The sequence below is a fragment of the Vigna umbellata genome, chromosome 2, assembly GCF_029865625.1.
Source record: "Vigna umbellata cultivar VRB3 chromosome 2, Vumbellata_1.0, whole genome shotgun sequence".
Classification (NCBI taxonomy): Eukaryota; Viridiplantae; Streptophyta; class Magnoliopsida; order Fabales; family Fabaceae; genus Vigna; species Vigna umbellata.
In genome coordinates this window covers 5,994,565-6,013,731 of record NC_142166.1, presented here as the reverse complement: position 1 = coordinate 6,013,731, position 19,167 = coordinate 5,994,565, and the positions used below count along the sequence as shown (strand labels likewise).

Here is a 19,167-nt window from a genome sequence, read left to right as displayed (position 1 = left end):
GATGATTTCACAAGGTTTACAAGGACATATTTTTTACCTGATAAGTCTATTAAAAGTATCCTACCATCTTTTGTTCAACTAATAGAAACACCACTTTCTGTCAAACTTCAGAAAATCTGTTCAGATAATGGAAGAGAATTATAATAGAAACTACTAGAGTAAGAAAGCCTCCCTCATATCTAGCTGACTATCACTGTAATACTGTTTCATCTCATATCTTCTTCTTCTACTGCTCTGTATCCTATGGATTCTTACTTATCTTACTCCAAATTCTCTCCTAATCATATTGCTTTTTGTCTTTCGGTACAATTGATCCAACTTCCTACAAAGAAGCAAGTAAACTTGAAAGTTGGAGGAAGGCAATGATGGTCGAATTACAAGCTCTTGAACAGAGATCTAACCATGTCCATTTCTATGCCCTTTGCAGTTTTTTGTGACAATCAATAATTATAAATTACTAAATTTCCATATGAGATAGTTAAGGTTGTAAATTGTAGTTGTTCCAAAATGATTATAGTAGAAGACTATGCCATGTGCTTTTGGTCAGTGTCTTGAAGAAAAGCAAATAGATTTTGTCCAATAATGTATAACTGTTCCCCAGAAGCATGAATGCTGTATAAGTGCAAAGTGAAGACATGCCCAATAATTATTACCCACATCCCATGACCTAGTTCCATGCTAACACCAAACCCTAGGACCACCATAACCTAACACCTAAAAAACACACTCAAATCATGACCTTAAAGTATCAAATACACTACTCACCTTATCTCTTTGCAATTACTTTGTTTGTCACTACTACCTTGTTGGTTTTTCTTCTCATACACTAATGCAGCAACAACCAACCATGTTTACTAACAATATTACTCATCGTGTTGGTATATTAAAATGAGAAATCTCATTATATATATGTATTAGTTATCAAATGATTATTTTATTTTTATAACATTCTCATTTTTTTTAGGTGTGTTCGTGGGAGGGGATTTCGAGAGAAGATTTTTGGATAAACAAAAAAAACTTTAAAATAAAAACAGTTATAGTTGAATTCAAATAAAAATCTAGCTTTAAGTTTAACTGAATCTTTACTATTTTGTTATTATGTAATATTATTTAGTTTTTGGGAATTATTATTTTAAGATTTGTACATATCTTAACATTTATAAGGTGTAGTTGTAAAAGTTAATAAATTTAAGAATATATGATAATTTATTATTTAATAGTTATTAAAATATATAATAATTGGTTTTTAACATCTCAACGAGCATAACTTGTCTAATTAGTGTATTATCTCATGTTTTATCTAAATTTTAACATTTTTTAGTCTTATTCAAAAATGATAGTGGCTCGGACAACAATGTCGTGTAAAAGAAACAATAAATATATTAGTTTGGCGTTAAAGATCTCCAATTATGTTTTTCTCTTTCTAACAAATTAAAAGGATATGATCAATTTTAAAATATGTATATTTTAAGTCAAATTCTAAACTAATATACTTATCTATTGTTTGGAATTCTCTTTACATAATTGCATAAACCTCCCAAATATGTTAGTTGAATCCTTTGGTATAATGGTTGTTCTTACTCATTTCTTATTGTCAAAATATCTACATTTAGTTCAAACTTTTAACTCACATAGAATCAATTGACTTAGTTGATATATCTCAAAAATTTATACTCACACAACAACTCAAACCTCCCGTAAATATATAAAAAATTTAAGAAAAATTCTCATACATGCTAAATTGTTTAATACACCATATTCTTTCAAAATTTTAACAAAAATAACCAACATCATCACAATCTCGTCACAACATTCATCACACCACGATACCGCATAATATTAAAAAAAAATTATAAACTTGACTAATTTTTCTTACCAGAACTCGAACTTTTATCTTTACCAAGTTTCATATACTCAACTCTCACAAGATGTTTTATATAGATAAATAAAATTTAAATAAATTATTTGAATACATTAATGATCATTAATAAGTAGAAATTCATCTTGAATCTAAAAGAGTATAAAGCTCATGACATTTTTAGGTAGCCAGTTCATATTCTAATTAAATTTTTTTATATTTAGATTTAGTTTTGTAATTAAATTTGTATTAGAACCAAAAGTGCATATTGGTGAAATTATAGATTAAAAGTATATTTAAACCAATAATTACGAATAGGCCTAAGTGAAGTTGTTTTTAGATGTAATTATTTTTTAACGAGAATAGAAGTTCAAAAAAAGATATTTCCATTATTATGCACAAAGTTTCCTTTTTTTTAATATTAGTGATATATTAATTCTGGATTCTTACCATCAATGATAAAGAAATTAGTCCTTGTTTTTATATGATCCTGATAACTTTCTCTAACGAGAGTTTTAGAAAATCTAAAACTTAAAAGTCATTGAAAGAAATTTATGGATGAAATTGGTTAAAACAAAAACTTACGAAGATATGAACTTGACTTTACCCTTATTTTAGCTTTTGAAAATCAATTTTCTTGTCTAGATTCATTGTACCAAGGTTCCAAAAGGGACATAAATTATTATTATTATGCTTCGATCGAACCCTTTTCACACAGTCTATGCATTGGTAAACTTGGATGGTTACCACAGTTTATTACTGTCTTCATCTGGTGATGGAAGCAATGAATATCTTCCATGACCCGACAAAGCTTGGTTACGCCTATAGAGTTGCTTATACGACTAAAACGTTATTTGGGTCCACCAATGATGTTGAGGACAACATAATATCTCGAAAACCACGTCAGGGAACACATCATCAACCTTTTAAAAATCAATAAATAATACACTCATGAATAATGCCTATTTATTAAAAATCATCTTTGACAAAACTATACTTTTATCTTTTTTATAACAATCGTTTTCGTATTTTATTTTTTATAATGGAATGTGATTTTGAATCTTATTACAATATGAAATTTGTATTATTATATTCATCTGCATGTGTAAACTCTAACTATATGTAAATATATAAAACTCAATATAAAATTATAAATTAGTTAAAATCATTAATCCGATACTAATTTATCTAAAAAGGTATCCATTTCATTAATTTCGAAACCTCCCAACCATCTTGCATACATCATTATTGGTCCATATGATTATTTTTTCACGTAACTTTCATAATGTTCATGATTTTGTTTTTAACCAATTAAAAATAGAATATTAGATCATTGGTTAACCCAATTTAAAAGATAAAAAGGATCATACTATAGAAATAAAAAATGATTCTTAAGATAAAATAGGGACAAAAAACTATAATCCACTCAAATTTAAAAATATCTCAGACTCAAAGATAGAAGGTGTCCTAGCGTGGTCCCAAGATACTTCAGATTTGGTGAATACAAATACAGCGTATTTCCATTGAGGATTCCGCAAGAGTGGGAGAGATCAACAGAAAAGAGAGTAAAACACATGGCGCAGTTTTCAGTGGTGTGGTGCGCGGTGGCGGTGCTATTGTGCGCCGTGGCGAGCGGGTCATGGTTGGAGGATGCGAATCCGATTCGGATGGTGTCGGACGTGGAGGGGCAGGTGATTCAGGTGATAGGTCAGTGCCGGAGCGCGGTGTCGTTTGCTCGGTTCGTTGGGAGGTTCGGGAAGAGTTACCAGAACGAGGAAGAGATGAAGCGGAGGTACGATATATTCTCGCGAAACCTCAGGTTCATCCGCGCCCACAACAAGAAACGTTTGCCTTACACTCTCTCCGTTAATCGTATGTGTCACTCACTCACTCAATCTTCGCTTGCTGTTGCTTTTACCCTTTTTGCCGTTTGATTTTTATCAGATTTGATCGGATTCCCATAGTTAATCATGCTTCTCACTGACTCAGTGTTATTATCAAGTTTTTGATGCTTTACTTATCACATACTTTTGTTTTGTTTTTTAAATTAATTAAGTTTATAGAAATCTGGATTTGATTATTTTCAAGTTTCTGTTAAATAATTTTTTTTTACATCCAAAATATTTCTTTTTCTGATTTCATTCAAGTTGTTTCATTTTTGTCAAATTATGTTTCCATTTTTAAGCATCTAATTTCTTCTTCTTTTATGTTTCTCTAACGAACTCTATTTTAAAAAGATTAAAAAGTAAGTTAATCGATGAGCAAAGTAAGTAAAATCAGAAAGAACAATAACTTTGAGTGATGATAAACTCAAACAATAAATTACTTAAACAAAAAATAAAAAGAAAAATGTTTACAGCACTCAATAAGATAATTTTTTGAATATAGATTTAATTGAAAATATTTGCAGTTAAAGTTTCTTAAAGCTTAATTAACTTTAAGAAAATAGTGAGTTGTATTCTAACAGTTTATTTTAAATGTTATTTTTTTATTAATAGTATAAAAATAAACTTTATAAAATAAATTAAAAATAAATTTTTAAACATTAACTAATAAATATAAATATTTTATTTATGAAGAACAAGTAGATTGATCCGTGGGACTCACTAGTGGATCCATAATTTTGGAGTATTAATAGAAGAAATATTACTCGTTTACTAAGAAATCTTTAGCATAATCATCCTAAAAGTTAGAAATAAAATAATGGATGACTTTATCTCCAAAGGTTATTAGGGAACAATATACTTTTATTTTTCATTTTAAATTACAGTACAAAAATGCTTGGCAACAAAGCACGTAAGAATACTATCCATATTAAAAGTTTGTGGAAACAAACTACAACAGTTCGAGAAGACACTTTTGTACATCACACTTTAGACGAATTTTTTATAAGTTATTTTTAATAGAGAAAAATAAAAAGGGAAAATTAGGATTGGTTACTTAGTCAACAAATTATTTTATACAGTAATTAACTGTAGAAACTAAATTCTATAATTTTTCTAATTTTTTTAATTTAGAAATAAGCTAATTTTAATTTATAAAAAGAAAATAGTATTGCTTAGTTTTTTTTCGTACTGTTTCTTTCTAAAACGACTTAAGAAGAAACTCTTTGGAACAGGCCCAAATGAGATCAATGTACTTGTGCCATTGGTTGAGTTTGATAAGTCAAGTTGACTAGTAGGTTGAACTAATTATCCAAGAGCTTGGTTTAACTCACTTTGCCACGAAATCATATTTATTTAACATTAGTGGAAACATAATAATGCTTGGTGTCTGTTTTTTTTATTATCTTATCTTATTCTGCTGATTTAAAACTTAATTTTTGTTATAATTTTTATTATTTTACATATTAATGTATACATTAATTTTAATATGTTTTTTTCTATGTATTTATTTAATATAGACACTTAATTCTCTAGTACAGAAAAAGAAAATATAGATACTTCTGTGATTCATCACATTTTAATGGTATTTTGCTATTTGTTTTTTTTTATTTTATTTATACCTGGTGTATATCACTATAATTATATAAATATTTTAAATTGGTTTAATTTTTTTAATTTGAATCTTCTGTTTATTTCAGTTTTATATATTGCATTATAATTATGTCATATTTTATAATTTGTCTTTTCTTTGACATGTTTAACTGTTTATGCTTTCTGAATTTCAAATTGTGTTTAAAATGAAATAAATAGCATGTTTGGTTCGAAACATGCTTTGACGTTATTTATTTGTCTTATGAATCAGATTTTGCTGATTGGACTTGGGAGGAATTCCAAACACACAGACTAGGTGCTGCTCAAAATTGCTCTGCCACTCTTAAAGGCAACCACAAGCTTACCGATGCTGTTCTTCCTCCAGTGGTACGTTTTCAAAATTCCACTTAACTGTACTGTTCCATACAACATAAGTTTGGCAACACCTCTCGTGTTCACTGTCAATCCCTTTTTAACACATCACATAAATGTTTGACTAAAGCGGTACGTGTGGCAGTTAATAATGATAATGTTGGAAACTAAAAGCACAATCATTCGAAAACAACATATTAAGAATAAATTGACTGATGTTCGTGACTTGAAAAACTAATTTGATGTATTGTTTTTTTTTTCATCCTATTCACTAATGGAAAAAAAATTAATTCTTGAACATTTGTTTTGCTTTTGAGATATAAAGTTTGTGTCTTTTTTATTCAATACCTTTTGCCATAATGTTTAAACGATACTGTGTAGCATCATTACTCAGATTTTTATTTCATTGGTCATGTGTTCAGAAAGACTGGAGGCAAGAAAATATAGTGAGCGCAGTTAAAGACCAAGGCAGCTGCGGATCATGCTGGACATTCAGGTAGGTTACTTTGGGACCCTGAAACACTCTTTGGAATGAACAACGAGTAAGGTACAGCTTTTAATTTGTGATGATTCTAACCATGATATCTGCATAATGCAGCACAACCGGGGCTTTAGAAGCAGCCTATGCACAAGCGCATGGAAAGAGTATCTCTCTTTCTGAGCAGCAACTAGTGGATTGTGCTGGTCATTTCAACAACTTTGGCTGTAATGGTGGGTTGCCATCACAAGCCTTTGAGTACATTAAATACAATGGTGGGCTTGACACAGAGGAAGCATATCCTTACACGGGAAAAGACGGTGTCTGCAAATTTTCAGCTGAAAATGTTGGGATTCGAGTCCTTGATTCTGTCAACATCACCTTGGTACTCACTTCTCTGATTTTGCTTCAATTTTTTTGATTCCTGTGTCCATGGCTTAACACCAGTGACAAAAACAACTTTTTATTTATTTCAAAAAAATTGACATCAGTATTAGTGTTGAAAATGCAATTTTTGTTACTAATGCATTAATTTCTTGCAGTGAATCAAATCTATCATGGTCTCACGCCTAGATGGTGTTTACATTAATTTTTTTAATTTATTTTATCCTATGCTTTGACTACAGGGTGCTGAGGATGAATTAAAACATGCAGTTGCATTTGTTCGACCAGTTAGTGTGGCCTTTGAGGTTGTTAATGGGTTCCGATTCTATGAGAAAGGAGTTTACACCAGTGACACTTGCGGTACCACTCCCCTGGTGAGTCCTACAAATGATTACCAGGCTTTAGATAGTCAAGAAAAGAAAAAAAAAATGTCTACTAAAATCTTCAAAACATTGTTTGCTACAAGTTTAGGCTTTTTGACAATTTCTATCCAATATATGGTATGTTGTTTTTCGTAACTTACCATGTACTAGTAGCATCTCAAATGTTAGTTATTGTTTTGATTTGTTCCAAGTTGTCCTCTTCGTTACCTTGTATCTTGCACGATCATTTTAGTAATTAAAATGATGCCAAAATCCGAATTTGCTTGGCAGGATGTGAACCATGCTGTTCTTGCTGTTGGGTATGGAGTTGAAAATGGTGTCCCATATTGGCTCATTAAAAACTCATGGGGAGAATCTTGGGGTGACAATGGCTACTTCAAGATGGAATTGGGGAAGAACATGTGCGGTGAGTATCCATTAAAAGCTCAGTTCTAAATAAGAAAACCCCTACAGACCATGCCCCAACGAAAACCAAACTTAAAATGACCTCAATCAATTGTAATTTAAAACAAGTGAACAATTGAAAATCTGGGTTTGTAATGATGAACTGATTTTGTTAATTGTTCATTTTCAGGTGTTGCAACTTGTGCTTCTTATCCAATTGTGGCCTAAATTGCATAACAAAATGGTCCCTAGTCTACCACCTCGCTTGCCATGCGTCAAAGTTTAGAGCATCTGATGCCCGTATTAATGATTAAAGATACGTGCCATTGTATAAAGAAAATTACTGCTAGTTGTGTTGGCACGATATAAAATAAGCTAGAAGTTGTTGTAAATGCTTAAGAATATCATGCACTGGATCGTGTGTATCACATACTTGATAATGATCATAAATTGTTAGTTATAATAAAAATTGCTGCAAAAGCTGTTTTTAATGGCAAAATAAAAAGAGAGGAATGAAAAATATGTATGTAATATAAACACTTACCAAACTTTTGATCGTTTGCTAATATCAACAGCCTATTTTCTTATTAAGAGCTTGAGAAATCATCACTAACATTATTATAAGAAAATCTCTACTCATTAATTTCGAAAAAGACATGGTTTGACATAAATAATAAACAAGAATAAACACTCAATTAAGATCCTCGTCAAGTTTATCCCGAGTTGGTTTTGGTTCATTTAATTTCTCATGTGATATCCTACTTTAAATCGTATAAACTTAGTTCTAGGAAGAATGAAAATGTAAGGAAAAATTATATTGGTATAATATTTGATCTTTTTCTATTAGATATCTCATATGTACATGTTTTGATTTAAATTAAAGTTAGTTGAGTAATATTCTTAGGAAAAAGATGTCTCAGGTGGAATGATAATTTAAATTATCTTAGGCCTTAATGGTAGGAACATGTTCGTGTTAAAACGACTCTTCAATTTTAAGTTCGTTAAATAATTGTCAATTTACTCTCAGGAGATATATTGTCCATTTTAGAATCTGTATAATTACACTTTTATCTTTAAAAGATGTCATAGAAAAAATGAAAAGAACTATAAAACTATTAGGCATGATAAGTACAATATACATTTTAAAGTTAATTAAAAGAAGCTTAAGAAGGTATTTTTGATCATTTCCTAACCAAACAGGTTTCTAATAGATTAAAAAATATATCATTGGAAACGTTCTATAGTATTATTTTTGTTAATATCATATAACTATTTAAACTTATAAATATCACGTGAAAAGATTGTGGTTGATCTCATAACTTGATAGACTCTACTTAATTCTAATAATGCAAAAAATTATCATGTGAGAAAATCTGTCCTAGCAATAATAACGTTAAAAATATCACAAATGAAATTATTATTTTTACTTAATGTACTGGAAAAACTCTAGACAAAAGGAACATAATTATATATTTAAGCAAGTAAGAAAATAAAGCAGTGAAACAAACATAATTAACAATTTATTTATTTATTTTTAAAAAAATTGTATTAGGTAAGCACGAGAATGTTAGAGTTTGTTTTGGCGAGCAGGGGATCGGAGAACCTCCGTTACTGAACCCTGGAATCGAACCCTCTCTTCTCTTCTCCTCTGTCATGGCGACGGACAGAAACGCTTCTCCACCAGCCGCATCGCCGGAGGACAACGCTCTGTGAGTCACTCGCGCACAATACTCCGATCACTCTTCATTTTCTGTTACGTAGTTCCGCGATGCATAACAAACATACTTCGATTTCGTTTTCCTAGCTTTCTCGATATTCTGCACGAGGCTCCCCTTTTTGCTCACCGCAAGCCTGCCAGGGTTATCGGCAGCGTCTTCTATTGCATAATATTGGCAAGTTCAATTCCTAATGGCTCGTTTCGCAACATGTTGTGGAGATTTTGATTGAATTCAATTTTGGCATTGATTGTGGTGTGAATTGCTTTTTTATTGGTTGGTTCCATTTTAGGCAGGTTATGCTGCTTTCGCCATTGGAGCTCAGTGGATATTTCTTCCCGTGCAAGGACTCATCTCTCCCGTGCTTTGTAGTTGTGATGTTCTTCTCTTGCTGTTGACAGGTTTGGAACTATCTCAATTAGGGTTTCTTGGTTATTATCTCTGGATAAGCTATCGCATTTTATGAACGAGTTGCTGAATGAATGCCTTTTGCTCTGGGTCTTAAGTTCTCTCTGCTTGTTTAAACGGTCTTTCTTTACTCGTTGCACTCAGTGTTGCTGCTTTGTCTCCACTGAGATCTCCAGAAGAATGCCAGAATTTCCTTGTTATGTTGATATGGCTACTACTAGCTAGAGCGTAGTTGTAATTCACTTTTTTCGATCGATTGATTTTATATATGGTGTACAATTGTATTATGGTGAAAATCAAACATAAAACAGTATGGATGTTTTTGATAGACAAGCTAGTGATAAGGAGAAAACACTTATTTCTTCACTAGTAATTTTCATTATAGCCATTTTGTCAAAGATTTGAACATGAGAATCAATAACCTTTCAAAATAAAGAGCGGTGGCTATGAATTTGACATTAATTTTTAACAAGATTTACTGGGAAAGAGGAAATAAATGAGAATGTTCAATCTGAAGCAATCACCTCCACCCTCAATGATAGAAGAAGTTAAGCCTGAGATTCATCCACTGTTTGTTGCATGCTTCACTTTGAGTACATTCATGTTTTAGGAGCCCAAATAAGATCCCTGTAGAATACTGATTTGTTATGCATTATATTGTACTAGTTAAAGCTGATTTTCAATGCAGCCATCGTGAGGTTTGTTGACCTAATAACTTTTCTATTGATTGATTTTATATGGTGTAAAATTGTATTTATGGTTTTGAAATATATTGGTGAATATAAAACATATCACAGTATGGATTTTGAGAGAGAAGTTAGTGATAAGGACAATTATTTGGCTTCACAATTAATTTTCTCCACTGCCATCTTGTTCAAGATTTTGGACATGAGGGTGGATACCTCTTAGAGTGGATTTATGTCTAACTCAATCTTACAAAACTGAATTCTAAGGATACGTTTGCACCTATTTATATAATATAATTTAGCTATACCTTTAGTCGATGTGGAGTCTCAATAGATTATGTCACACCTAATACTGGACATCTTCAACCTGAGACTAGATATTTGTGTGGTTTGATAGCAAGTAACATGATACCATTTCAATAGTTGATTTAGACATAATTCAATCCTAGAAAACCAATTTATAAGGTGAAGTTTGCATCCATTATATATTATAATTTGGTTATATCTTTAGTTAACGTGAGATTTGCAACAATAATTTATACAAATAAATAGTGGTACCTCATGAATTTGATGACTACTTTATGACAAGATGATATGGGAAAGAGGAAGCAAGTGTGAATATACAATCTGAAACACCCCATCCAACCAAAGGAAAAAAAGTGTTAATCCCAATCAACCGCTGTTAGCTGCATTGATTTTTAAGAGTCCAAACCAGATCCCTATAGAATACTGAACATTTTTTGTGTTAACACACCGTTACTAGTTAAAGATAAATTTTAATATAACCAACTTGAGGTTTGTTGATGTAATAGAATCTAAACTCAACTGGAGACAAAAGCTTTGGACTTTATATTTTTATTATGCTCATAGATACTAATGTATAAAGTTAACAATATTGCTTTTAGCTAAATAAACATTAGTTTAATTTTACTAAGCATTATAACGTACAAGCTTCTTCAACTTTTACTCAATATTCTCTGTATACAGTTTTATTATTTTTAATGGTCATATTTTTGCCGTTTCAGGAATCTTTCAACAATACCTGGTTTATCAAGTGCAGAAGATACGCTTGCAGGTAATTCTTTTAATGAATTTCGTTGTCACAATAGTTTCTGAAAGTATTGCGATGACATTAGACCTATAAGACTATATAATTACCACTACAGAATTTGCTGCAAAGATCTATGAAAGTTTTGGTTGTTTCATGTTGTTTAATGTTTCAATGTATTTTCTTTCATCACCAACATGATTTTTCAGGGCTACTATAGTTTCAGCCAGAAGTTGAAATTTCTTGTGCGCATACCCTTTTACATTACAGCCTATGGTATGTATTTCAATGTTTAAACTTTTCTTTCGGATTATACTTAACATATGATGTCGATTGATGAATGTGTCATGATGTCAAGAACCGACTCAAGCCCAAAACATAAATTGTTTGGTGGATGCACGTGAATGTCTTGATATTTTTAACATTGTGGATGGTTTATATTGTTTGAGTTGCATAATGATAGTGTTTTCAACTATTCAATTTTATGTCAGGAACCGCTGCAATGCTACTTGTTATAGTCTGGAAACCTTACACTGGTTTCCTGTGTATCTCTGTAATATTGAGGTATATTCTCCATTTGGTTGTGCTTTTTCATTTTAGATATTTTTTTAGGCTAGATTAAATTGAATTAAAAAAATTAATATTGCAAGAGTATGCAACTTTTAAACATGAAGGACTACATCCTTAATCTGAATCTTGTCATCAATAATAGGTGCCAAGTACATGGAATTGACATTGAGGCTTTTTTGTCATCTTTGGTCAAATGAGTATGCTCAACTTAAAACCGTACCGTTTTAAGAGTGATTTATCTAGTAGATTAGATAGTGAGGTTCAATATATTTTAACTTGTAAATTTTCAAGCTGGAGTATATATATGCTTAGTATGAGACAGTGTTTGGTTGGCAGTTTGACTGTTGGACACATCACAGCATATAGCATGTATTTGTCTCCCTGTCTCCTTCCCTTTGTTTAGATGAGTTCACAGTTGAACTTCTGGCATGGCCTCATACATTATTACGCTTATATCTTTGAAGGTTTGGTTTTTACCTAATGATAAATTATTCACCATCAAGCTCTTGTTCCATGTCATATTTCTTCACTCTGCCATTTTTCTCTTGCGATTGACTGGAAATTAGTTGCTCGCTGTTGTACTCTACTAAGATTTATTGTCTCATTTTGGTTGACTTAAAATTCTGCAGGATTATTATGGTAGTTGAAGCAGTATGTGCCGGATGCTTTATGAGTCTTTACATTGGTAAGTTTATGTAGTTTTATGGGAAGGAGGGGGGAAATGAAGCTACAAATTTCATTTTATGATTTGTTTATATTGATGGGACTAAGAGTGTGTTTGGTAATGCCAATAAGCTAGATACCAGCTAATAAGCTAGTTTGACTAACACAAAAAGCCTTTGGTACCTCAAATTAGTTCGTTTTAGGAGCTTCTAGATTATAAGCTACTTCAGCTAGCTTGTAGTTTATTTAATTTCCCTTCATTATTATCATTTATATTTCAACACATTTCCTTGGTATGTTTGATTTTTTTTACCCGTTATTTTCTTTATTAGTTTGGGTTAATATAGGACTATTATAATTGAAAAGATATTGATTTTTTTTTGTAACATCCCAAAAATACAGTAAACACCATATAGTATAATTAATTACATTTAATGATAACCAAATCAGTCTTACAATTACAGGAATTAAGCTTGCAAGTGACCGAACGGCCTTTCCTAACTTTACAAAAATTTACAATGTTCAGTAAACAAAACGACCGAACGGCCAAATATAAGCAGAAAGGAAATGGGGCGCTCGTTCTAAAGCAGCCCGCTAACTTAGCAAAACTAATACATAACCGAACATATTACTGTTCGGCCTTCACTTCTACCTCCACTAAGTTTGCATCCTCCAAAATTTCCTCTTCCAACGTTTCCTCAAGCAACGCCTCCCCATCTGCTCACATCCACAAGGATGATCATCGCATAGACAGGACGGACGTACAATGACGATCGACAACGCAATGAAAAACAAAAGGGTAAGCTTATTGAATTTAATCCAAGTAAATAACACATTTCATAAACATATCAATCATGTCAATAAATTCCAATATATATATAGTTTAACTCATTCAATTTCTCAATCAACTACTGATACTAGACAGACCGTCCGGACTGTATGAATCTTGTGTAGCTACTACGTTCGTGCACCCAGTTGGTGTAGTAACTGGCATTTTAACATCAGCTGCCACCCGAGGTTAGTCCCTTCCATCCAAAGTACCCCTAAGGACTAGGACCTCCTGCCGTTCCCACACATGACATACTCCCTCTACGTGAGGACGAGTACTCACGGAACATCAGGATGAACGTCGGCTAAGTTTTGTCCACATTCATACATTACTAAAATTTCAACTTTCATCCAAGAGTCGTTCCTCCCTGGAACGCTCGTTCAAAATCCATAAACATAATTTCATCTCTTGAACTGTTCGCACATCATAACACATTCTTTTATTTACATTTTCCTTCTCTGTTCCACTTCCATAAAAAGACGAGCGTTCAATCCTCTTTATAACGAGGACGAACGTTAAAGGCGAGACCGAAAGATCTTCTTTTCCGAAAGGATAAAGCTGACACATTTTTCATGACGAATGTCATTACAATTTGAATCAGTTAAATGAACTGACTCTAGAACGATTCAACTTATACTTAGAGTAATTTACTTGTCAAGATTTCAGAGTCAATTCAATTGAATTAAGATACAGAAGACGAGTACTAAATGTACTAAGTACAATTTAGTTAGAATAACCGACTGCCAGTAAATGACCGAACGCGGTACTCGAATTTACTGAAATTTAGGACGAACGCTAATTAAGTTTTAGGACGAACGCTATTTCAGCTCGTTGGAAATTACAGGAAGAACGAACGTTCGGTATAGGACCGAGCATTCCTTTATAACATACACATTGAGACGAGCGTTCGGTATAAGACCGTGCGCCACTTAGAACGTACGCTTTGGGTCGAGACCCATCGCTGATTCAAAATCATAAAACATGGAATTTATATAAGATGAGATGTTTACAGTCATGATTTTAACAAAATGGTTAAGTGTCCGAATGTAAAATTTCAAGCTTCTCAATTCCTCACCCAACACTCAAGATATCTACATTTGGCCGAACGCTCAAGCGTAGAATCAATACAAGAGGGCGTTCGTCCTCGAATAGAATTCTTTCCAAATGAAAGAATTCAGTTCTTCAAATAAGTTGCAAAGAATACCGAACGGTCAAGGACCGTTCAATAACGAACGTGTATTATCATATAAATCTCATATTAAATTTCTCACTTACAGTAAACTCATTTTCCAGTATAAACTTTCATACATTTACTTAATCATATCATAGTATATTCCATACTTCTCATGCATCAAATCAAAATCATAAACCAAACATCCAATATCAAAAATCATACTGCATACAAATTTACAGAACGTTCATACAGTACAACGCATATAATTCCCAGAACATTCATACATTTCAGTACAACACAAGAATTAAATTTAATAAGCTTCCCTTACCTGGATTCGTGACTGAAACGTCTAATAATTTGACTCGTCCACAACAGTTTTGTACCCTCAACGATTCTCTTAAGTTCTTCACTAAATCTAACCAAAAGAAATGTAGAAGAATTTAGCTGATACCCTTGCATGCAGCCAACTGTTGGTTTGCATGTAACTCAGAAACGAGCGTCCAGAGTCGAGAGACTTACCGGTTTCAGAACTGGGATCTATTCGGTTCAGATTGAAGCTCTCAACTCCGAGGATGCTCCTACGGTTTCTGAATACAATCGGAGAAGATAGTGGTGAGTTACAGTAGAGAGAAGGTAGAGTTTCTAGAGAGAAGGTGGAGGAATTTGAAAGTTAGAATCTTGGGGAAGAAGAAGGAGCATGCAGAAGAGTGGGAATGGGAAGAGGGTTTTCTGAAAAATCATTTCTCTTCCCACGTAGGACGAGCGTCCATTCTCCTGCTGCCACTTGGACTCCACTAACTGATTCCAGATTATCATTTAACGACACCTGTCGTCCGTGTGCAAAGTTTGGGTGCGTTTTTAATGAAATCCGACAGGGTTTTTAGGCGCATTAAATGCGATTTAACAGGTGGGGTTTTGGGTGTATAATTACGGGTATTACATTTTTTAATTATTGCACTATTTTTAGTATTTGTTGGGTAACTTTTAAATTTTTTTACGTAGTTCAAATTAAAAAGGATTTAACTTATAAATTGCAGTAACTGATGTTTTATTTCATGATGTTCTGTGGAAATTACTTATAATGAAATTTGTAAAAGGAAACTTATTGTAACAGTAGTTTAGATTGGGAAAAAAAAATTAAAACTAAATAAAAAATAAATTTGATTGGTGTTCATTAGATCAACTGCTTTAAATAAAATTACTTGTAAAAAAAAGCATATACATTTTTTAAAAGATAACTAGAAGCACTAATAAGTCAGATAAGGAATTTATTTTTTTTAAAAATCTATAATTCTGAATACATAGTAATATTTTTGTCTGGAAAACACATTTTATTTTTATAATAAAACCTATATTCTTATGTTCTTTTATGTCATTTTACATTTACAACTATTTTACCAAACACTTCTAATGGATTAAGTTAGCTTATCAGCGCGGAACTTATTAGCTAGCTTACCGTTAGAAAATAGCTTATAAAAGCTAGTTTCGTGAAACCAATACTAAAATATCGCAACAAAATATAAACAAATTTAATTACGTTTAGAGGGATATCTTGAACCTTCAGGTGCTACAACCCTTCTTTGGATAAAAACCTGGGAAAATGTATTGGTAGATAACTCAAATATAAGCAAATAGTTGTCATGTGTTGTGGATTTAAGTATGAGAAAAATCTAACTAATTTCACCTTATTTAATGATATCATTCCTTTTTATTCATGATATCAATTTTCGACGAGGTATTTTACAAAATGGAAGTCATCTTTTAATAGATATCAGTGAAATTAAATTATATAAATGACTTTGATTACTTTGGAATTCATTATTTTTCCTTATATTTGAGTCCAAATGAATATTTCTTTTTTGTTTGTATTTTGATATATACTATTATATACAAAATTTAAAACATTCTTAAGAAATTTGTTTAGAAGGAATTGTAGGGATGTCTTGTGCCTTGGGCAGACTGCCCTCCATTGGATTAAAAAAACTGAAAACAATTTATTGCATTCCACTTGTGAACTAGAATAATAATCTCTTTGTATGTAGTAGAAACATTACTAGTTTTATCTAACTATATTTTTGCTGCAAACAGGTTACATACACCAGTACAATTCATTAAACTCACACCCTGATGTTCTGAAGTCCTTGTATTCGCCACTACAACCATCGAGTTCTCTTGAGGGTCTAAGGCAAACATTTTTGTATTTTAGTTTCTTTTATGATTTACTTCGTGGCATAATATCTATGTTTGATTTTCAAACCCAAAAGTAAAAATCATAAATAAACTGTTCAGCAAAATAGTATTTCTGAATGCGTGATTTATGTTTGTCATTTATAAGATCACACCATGCCAATAACACATTCAAAATCGTGTCTGTAAACCTAAATTAAATTGTGGGTTCTTGATTGTTAAAGATGATATCTTGATGCAATAGGTACCATGATGGTAGGCTCTCTGATCAGCAAATGGCTTTGCTGCAATATCAGCGTGAAAATCTTCATTTTTTGAGCGAGGAGGTATACAAAGAATTGAAGCATTCTTTTACTATTTGGTTATATAAGCTCTGAATGATACTTTCAGTGTAGACATTCAACCGATGATTTCATTTAATTAGTTCATCAACATTTGGTCTTGCAGATTCTTCGTTTACAAGAGTGTCTAAGCAAATATGAAGGAACCGATGATCGGAGCACACCACAGGTAATAATTAACAGATAAGAAAACCTTCCTCGTTTTTATCATAATTTTTAATTCATAAATTCTCATATTTTGTCAGTTTCAAGTTACAACGGACATGTGTCGTGGTTGTGTGTTGGTATAATATTCAATATAGTATTTTTTATAATCAGAGATTAGCAAGTTATGCAATAGGAAATATCTTTGCTGATTGCGTACAGTTGAAGTTCAATCTGAATTCTTATTGAGATGTAAACCAGTAGTATCCTGTCAATACCTATTTAATTCTGTACTTTATTCGAGTAGCATTCAGAATCCTCCCTGCTATAAAACAGTTTTTTGTGTTTCCCCTCACCACCATCCCAACTGCATTTCTTTTGACTTGAAAAGGAATTGTACTGGTGTTCCAACGTGAATCACGTCTTGAGGATTTCTACCCAGTTGGCGTTGTTAGAAATCAGAACGATGTTGCTAATACGATTTGTAATATAAGGAAGTTGCGGTTAAATAGCCCAGGATTCTCATCAGAAAATCTATAACTTGCTACAGGTTTTTGCTATTATAGGTTTAATGGTACTTACTATTTAATTCCTTTCTGGTACATCGACAATTATCCTAGGTAGTTTTTGCTTTTAATATTTGTGCTTCGTTACCTGTGGGTTTCTAATTTAATTTTTAACTTCGTAGAATTCTTGAGTCAATGATCTGAGGCTGTTAGTAATACCTATACTGTTGATAATATTATTGTAACTCGGTCGAATTTTGATCTTACTCTTGTCTAGTAATATCTTTGGCAGAATATCTATAATTGAGGGACGTAGTTAATCTTCTTTCAATTAACTCTGGGCCTAATGGCTCCTTCATTTTCTTGGGAATCTAGTTGCAATGATTATAGTGGAGTTGAAGCCTATACTAAGGCTGGTCTCATGAAACTAGCTTGAATTCTGTTCCATTTGATGTTAGGCTAAATTACCATGAGCTAGGCTTGAATTTTAAGCAAATAACTTTTAACATAATTGTAAAGCAAAATATAGCTTAGCCTTAAGAAACTCATGAACTAGCTTGTCTAGTAAAAAAATTTACCCTTGGATATTGTTATCAATAAATATTATTTGCTACCTTCATTCTTCTTTTCTTGGTGATAAATTGATTATCTTGCAGGTTGACCTTGCCCATCTTCTGGCAGTACGTGATCAAGAATTACGGACACTTTCTGCTGAGGTAATTCCTGTCTGTCAGTGCAGATAACTACAGCTACCGAATGAATATTTCTGTAATGCCTCGTATAATGATTAGTCATTTTATCCTTTCGGCAAATGTTGATGGTTAGTGTCCCCAAGTTTAGGCAGTCATCAGATATCATTGAACTCCACTTAAATGACTGTTAAAAAAATTTCAGATGAACCAAGTGCAATCTGAGTTGAGGCTTGCCCGGTCCTTGATTGCTGAAAGGGAATCAGAGATCCAACATTTTCGCACGACGAACAATCAGGTATCTTAGCTGGTTTTACTAATATTAAAGGGATGTTATGTGCTTTGACTACAAGGTGCTTACGCTACAATTCTTGTTATAATAGTATGTTGAAGAGAACGAAAGACTACGAGCTATTTTAGGGGAATGGAGCACCCGAGCTGCCAAGGTATTATTCACAATTGCAATAAATACGAACTGTCTAAAAAATGCCTTTTCAGCTAAGACCGTTTTATTATGCAATTAAAGCTTGAGCGGGCACTGGAGGCTGAGCGGATGTCAACTCTTGAATTACAAAGGAAACTTTCAACGCTAAGAAGTCAATCATACACATCAGCAGAAGCCACCGAACCTGGAGCTTAATGATTCACTTGCAGGCGAATATGGCACATACCCACTCCACGATTAGCATTTAACCTTCTTCTCAGTTTAAATGAGTACGTAGTCGTCACACTATTGTAGAGGGATTCCATGTACATAAAGTAGTTCCAAATAGGGTTTTTATTTTTTGTTGAGAAGAAATGCATAGTGATGTAATTTGATTGCGTTATATTGTGCTCCATTGTGCTCTAACTTAACACATGCCTTGAAGGTC

At 32.4% G+C, this 19,167-nt stretch overlaps 2 protein-coding genes across 2 annotated transcripts; both read left to right on the top strand.

Moving 5' to 3' along the window:
* Nucleotides 1-3,383: 3,383 nt before the first annotated feature.
* Nucleotides 3,384-7,804, top strand: LOC124834179 (pro-cathepsin H-like). The gene is made up of 7 exons (XM_047308819.2): nucleotides 3,384-3,730; nucleotides 5,606-5,721; nucleotides 6,129-6,202; nucleotides 6,305-6,569; nucleotides 6,811-6,942; nucleotides 7,222-7,357; nucleotides 7,526-7,804. The coding sequence occupies exons 1-7, from the start codon at nucleotides 3,433-3,435 to the stop codon at nucleotides 7,561-7,563; spliced, it is 1,059 nt and encodes a 352-aa protein (XP_047164775.1). The 5' UTR covers nucleotides 3,384-3,432; the 3' UTR covers nucleotides 7,564-7,804.
* Nucleotides 7,805-7,941: 137 nt separating this feature from the next.
* On the top strand, nucleotides 7,942-19,150 carry FIP1 (FRIGIDA interacting protein 1). Its single transcript, XM_088105879.1, has 14 exons — nucleotides 7,942-9,044; nucleotides 9,140-9,231; nucleotides 9,347-9,451; nucleotides 11,170-11,219; nucleotides 11,402-11,468; nucleotides 11,684-11,756; nucleotides 12,392-12,447; nucleotides 16,517-16,613; nucleotides 16,860-16,941; nucleotides 17,063-17,125; nucleotides 18,263-18,322; nucleotides 18,501-18,593; nucleotides 18,679-18,741; nucleotides 18,822-19,150. Exons 1-14 carry the CDS (start codon nucleotides 8,989-8,991, stop codon nucleotides 18,933-18,935), a joined length of 1,071 nt encoding a protein of 356 aa, XP_087962005.1. The 5' UTR covers nucleotides 7,942-8,988; the 3' UTR covers nucleotides 18,936-19,150.
* Nucleotides 19,151-19,167: the final 17 nt, after the last annotated feature.